General features: G+C 36.2%; 1 protein-coding gene across 1 annotated transcript in view; it reads left to right on the top strand.

The window, feature by feature from the left end:
• Positions 1–484: 484 nt before the first annotated feature.
• SLC9A6 (solute carrier family 9, subfamily A (NHE6, cation proton antiporter 6), member 6) overlaps positions 485–3,565 on the top strand; it is a gene marked incomplete at its 5' end in the record, with an annotated part of 19,163 nt that continues 16,082 nt past the window's right edge. The window contains 4 exons of the mRNA XM_010838733.1: positions 485–716; positions 2,305–2,382; positions 2,655–2,731; positions 3,036–3,148. Of these exons, the coding sequence (XP_010837035.1) occupies positions 485–716; positions 2,305–2,382; positions 2,655–2,731; positions 3,036–3,148 (500 nt within the window). The remainder of the gene's footprint in view (positions 717–2,304; positions 2,383–2,654; positions 2,732–3,035; positions 3,149–3,565) is intronic.

The raw sequence follows: 3,565 nt of genomic DNA, 5'->3' as shown, positions 1-3,565 counted from the left end.
GTGGGCTGCCATCTATGGGGTCGCACAGAGTCGGACATGACTAAAGTGACTTAGCAGCAGCAGCAGCAGTGCTTTAGGAATGACTTAAGAAAATAGCAAGAAGTTAGGACTTGTGAATTGGTATTAATAGATGGAGATGGTAAACACATTTCTAACATAATTATACTGTCAGGTTGGGACACCTTGGAGCATGTACTGTGTACAGATGATCTGAAGGTATTTCCTCATTTTGTTACTTTCCTAATCACTTATTTATATCTTAATCTAGGAATACAATATGCGTTGTTACCCCCAGGGATATTTACCCCTCCTGTCACTGGAGTTAAATTGGGCACTTAGATTTGTGAATTTAGTAGGACTTTAAAATGTAACTGCATTTGGTCTAAAAATGAATTTTGAACTACAGGAAACTATCATAAGAGATTTTCTGTTATTAATCCAGAGGTATGTGTGGGGTACACAAGAAGTAGTTTCTGTATGAAAGAAGAGCTTATATTATTCTTTTATTATTTCCAGGTCTTTTGGTGGGCCTTGTGCTTCGATATGGCATTCACGTTCCAAGCGATGTGAATAACGTGACCCTGAGCTGTGAAGTGCAGTCAAGCCCAACTACCTTATTGGTAAATGTTAGTGGAAAATTTTATGAGTATACGCTGAAAGGAGAGATTAGTTCACATGAACTCAATAACGTTCAAGATAATGAAATGCTTAGAAAGGTAAGTTCTTCATTAAAGAGAACCTTTGGATTTTTTAAAAAGTATATAATAGCAGCAAAGTGATTCAGGAGAAAAATAATGAATTTTTAATGATATTTAGAATAATCAGTATTTTCAAATGCATTAAAACCTCAATGAATGAATGTAATGCAGTGCTAAGGAAGTTGTCATGTCTACAGTTTGATTTTCTGATTGAAACTAAGTACTGTAATTGTTTTTGTTTCACTCTGTAATGTTTACAGTTGTAATAAATGGTAACCGGTATTGAGTTAAGCAGAATTTATAAATATTTCTTTCAATTTGCCTATGGCCCTTGGAGTTTTATGGTACTTTAGCACATAGCATTTATATGATAATACCTAAAATATTCCATGAATTTTTTTTGAATTCTTTCTTGCCTTGATTGTGTTGTAGAGTGCTTAGTCACTCAGTCCCATCTGACTCTTTGCAACCAGTAGGACTGTAGCCTGCCAGGCTCCTCTGTCCATGGGATTTTTCAGGCAAGAATACTGGAGTGGGTTGCCATTTCCTCCTCCAGGGATCTTCCCAACTCAGGGATTGAACGGGCATCTCCTGTGTCTCCTGCGTTGCAGGCGGATTCTTTACCCACTGAGCCAGGAGGGATGCCCTTGTGTTGTATACTGAGCACAATTTAATCTTTCTTTGATTCATAAGGGCCTCAACCTGAGTATCAGGTACTGTACCATGGTGTGCATGAAACTTGATGTAGGTTGGTTTCAGTCTTACTGGCTCTCAGACATTCCTGGAGCTGCTTTCTCCTGACCCATTCATAGTTCCCATCCTGACGTGTCTCAGGGCCTCATATCTCTGTTTTCATCCACCCTTGACCATTTGCCTCCACATCTGCTTTCTACATTGACAGGACTTGGCTTTTACAACTACTTGGTTGTGTTTTTGACCATCTTTAATGCTTTTCAAAATTTCACACAAACTTAAATTTTACTTTGCAGCTAGAGCTTTTTTCTACCTGTGGAAAATTCTAGTTCCTTAAAAGCTCTAGGAAATGAACTTTTAGCTTGGCTATGTGTGTAGCTGCTCTGTGTTCTTGTCAAATCCTACTGTAGCCTTATGAACAGAAGGGGACATCTGTATTATTATAGGGAATAGATAGTAAAAGGAATGGGCTGTCAGGACTAGAAATCTGATTTGTACAGAAACTTTTTATATTATGCTATATACCTTTAGAGATGTTACCTATGCAAGAACTCTGTTTCCTCTTGCCAACAATAATTCTGTACTCCCAAATTTTATGTTACCAGTTTGGGGCCTCTTTTATTTAAAGCAAAGACATGTTCATACTTTCTCTTATTTTGAAGAGTGTTACTATCATTTTAACCTACTTTGCATAGATAGGATGTAACTGATTGTTCCAATGCTATCTCCTTGTCATTTGGTTGAGAAGTGGAACACCAGCTATCCTGTATGAAATATTTTTCAGTTACCACAATGGTACTGTTCTTGCCTTTCACCAGTTTAACATTTAATCTTTTTTTCTTTTTGCTCATTTCATAGTGTAATAAGAAATCTTCTGAGCGAATTCATCTAAAAGAACTCTTTATTTTAACAGGTTACTTTTGATCCAGAAGTATTTTTCAACATATTACTTCCTCCTATCATATTTTATGCAGGATATAGCCTGAAAAGAGTAAGTGCTTTTGTATTTCATATGCTTTGACCACCCTTACACTCCACGGGCTTTACTATCGCTGCCGCTCAGAAATGGCCAGCTCACCCCTCGCTTCTCCCTCTCCTGATCCTTTTGAGATGCTGAATTTAATGCCTGTACGAAGTCTCTCTTAGTTATTTCTTTTAATGGATAATGCATTTAATATTAGCATAGTACACTAGAATATGAAACCTTTTCTTTTAAAAATAATTGGTGAATATTCTAACACAGTAAAACTTTTTTCCTATCAGAGACATTTCTTTCGAAACCTTGGGTCAATCCTAGCATACGCTTTTCTTGGAACTGCAATTTCTTGTTTTGTAATTGGGTGAGTATTTGAAGCTTAAAACACTTTTAGCCTTCAAATTATAATTTTAAAATAATGCATATTTGACTTCTGCAATATTGTATTCTTGAATGTGTCTAAGGACTTTTGTAGTAAAATGTATTCATATAGGTAATAAGTTCTTTGAATTTTCCTTAAGGCTAAGGCATTACGATATTTAAATGACATGCAGTAAATGCGGGTTTAGTCACAAAGTACTAATAGTAGACCCGTCTTATTCTTACTGTATTCTAACTTCTTTCGCAGTTGATGTTTTTTCTAAAGTAGACATATGTTTATTGAACAGATCAATAATGTATGGCTGTGTTACACTGATGAAAGTAACTGGACAACTTGCCGGAGATTTCTACTTTACAGATTGCCTGCTGTTTGGTGCCATCGTATCAGCAACTGATCCAGGTATGTTTTACATGAATATGGAGCTTGAGTACTTAAGGTGTACAGTGTTTTTTCAACAACACATGTGCATGTATTTCTTGCTTTGAGGTGTAGAATTCAGTATTAGGTATTCCCCATCTTGCTATACTTTCCAGTTGTGGAAGGAAAAAACAAAATTCATGGATCCTTTTGGCTTAAGCACACAATTTTTTTCCTCTTTATTATATGTCCTAATACTGGTCCACAATTTGATGCTTTTTAGATGAGGACCGTAAAGCATTTCCTTCAAGAATTTTAGGTTGGTCTCTATCCCAGGTGACAGGGTATAGAAGACAAACTGTATTAGTTAAGAATGGGCAATGATGATACATTTCCTTTCAAGCTTCTAGAAAACAGATCCCTAAAAATCTGTTGACATTTAGCTAATCTGAATTTAAG

This window comes from Bison bison, unplaced genomic scaffold, assembly GCF_000754665.1.
Source record: "Bison bison bison isolate TAMUID 2011002044 unplaced genomic scaffold, Bison_UMD1.0 scf7180017846152, whole genome shotgun sequence".
Lineage (NCBI taxonomy): Eukaryota > Metazoa > Chordata > Mammalia > Artiodactyla > Bovidae > Bison > Bison bison.
The sequence above is the reverse complement of the archived record's forward strand: the minus strand, read 5'-3'. Positions and strand labels throughout refer to the sequence as shown.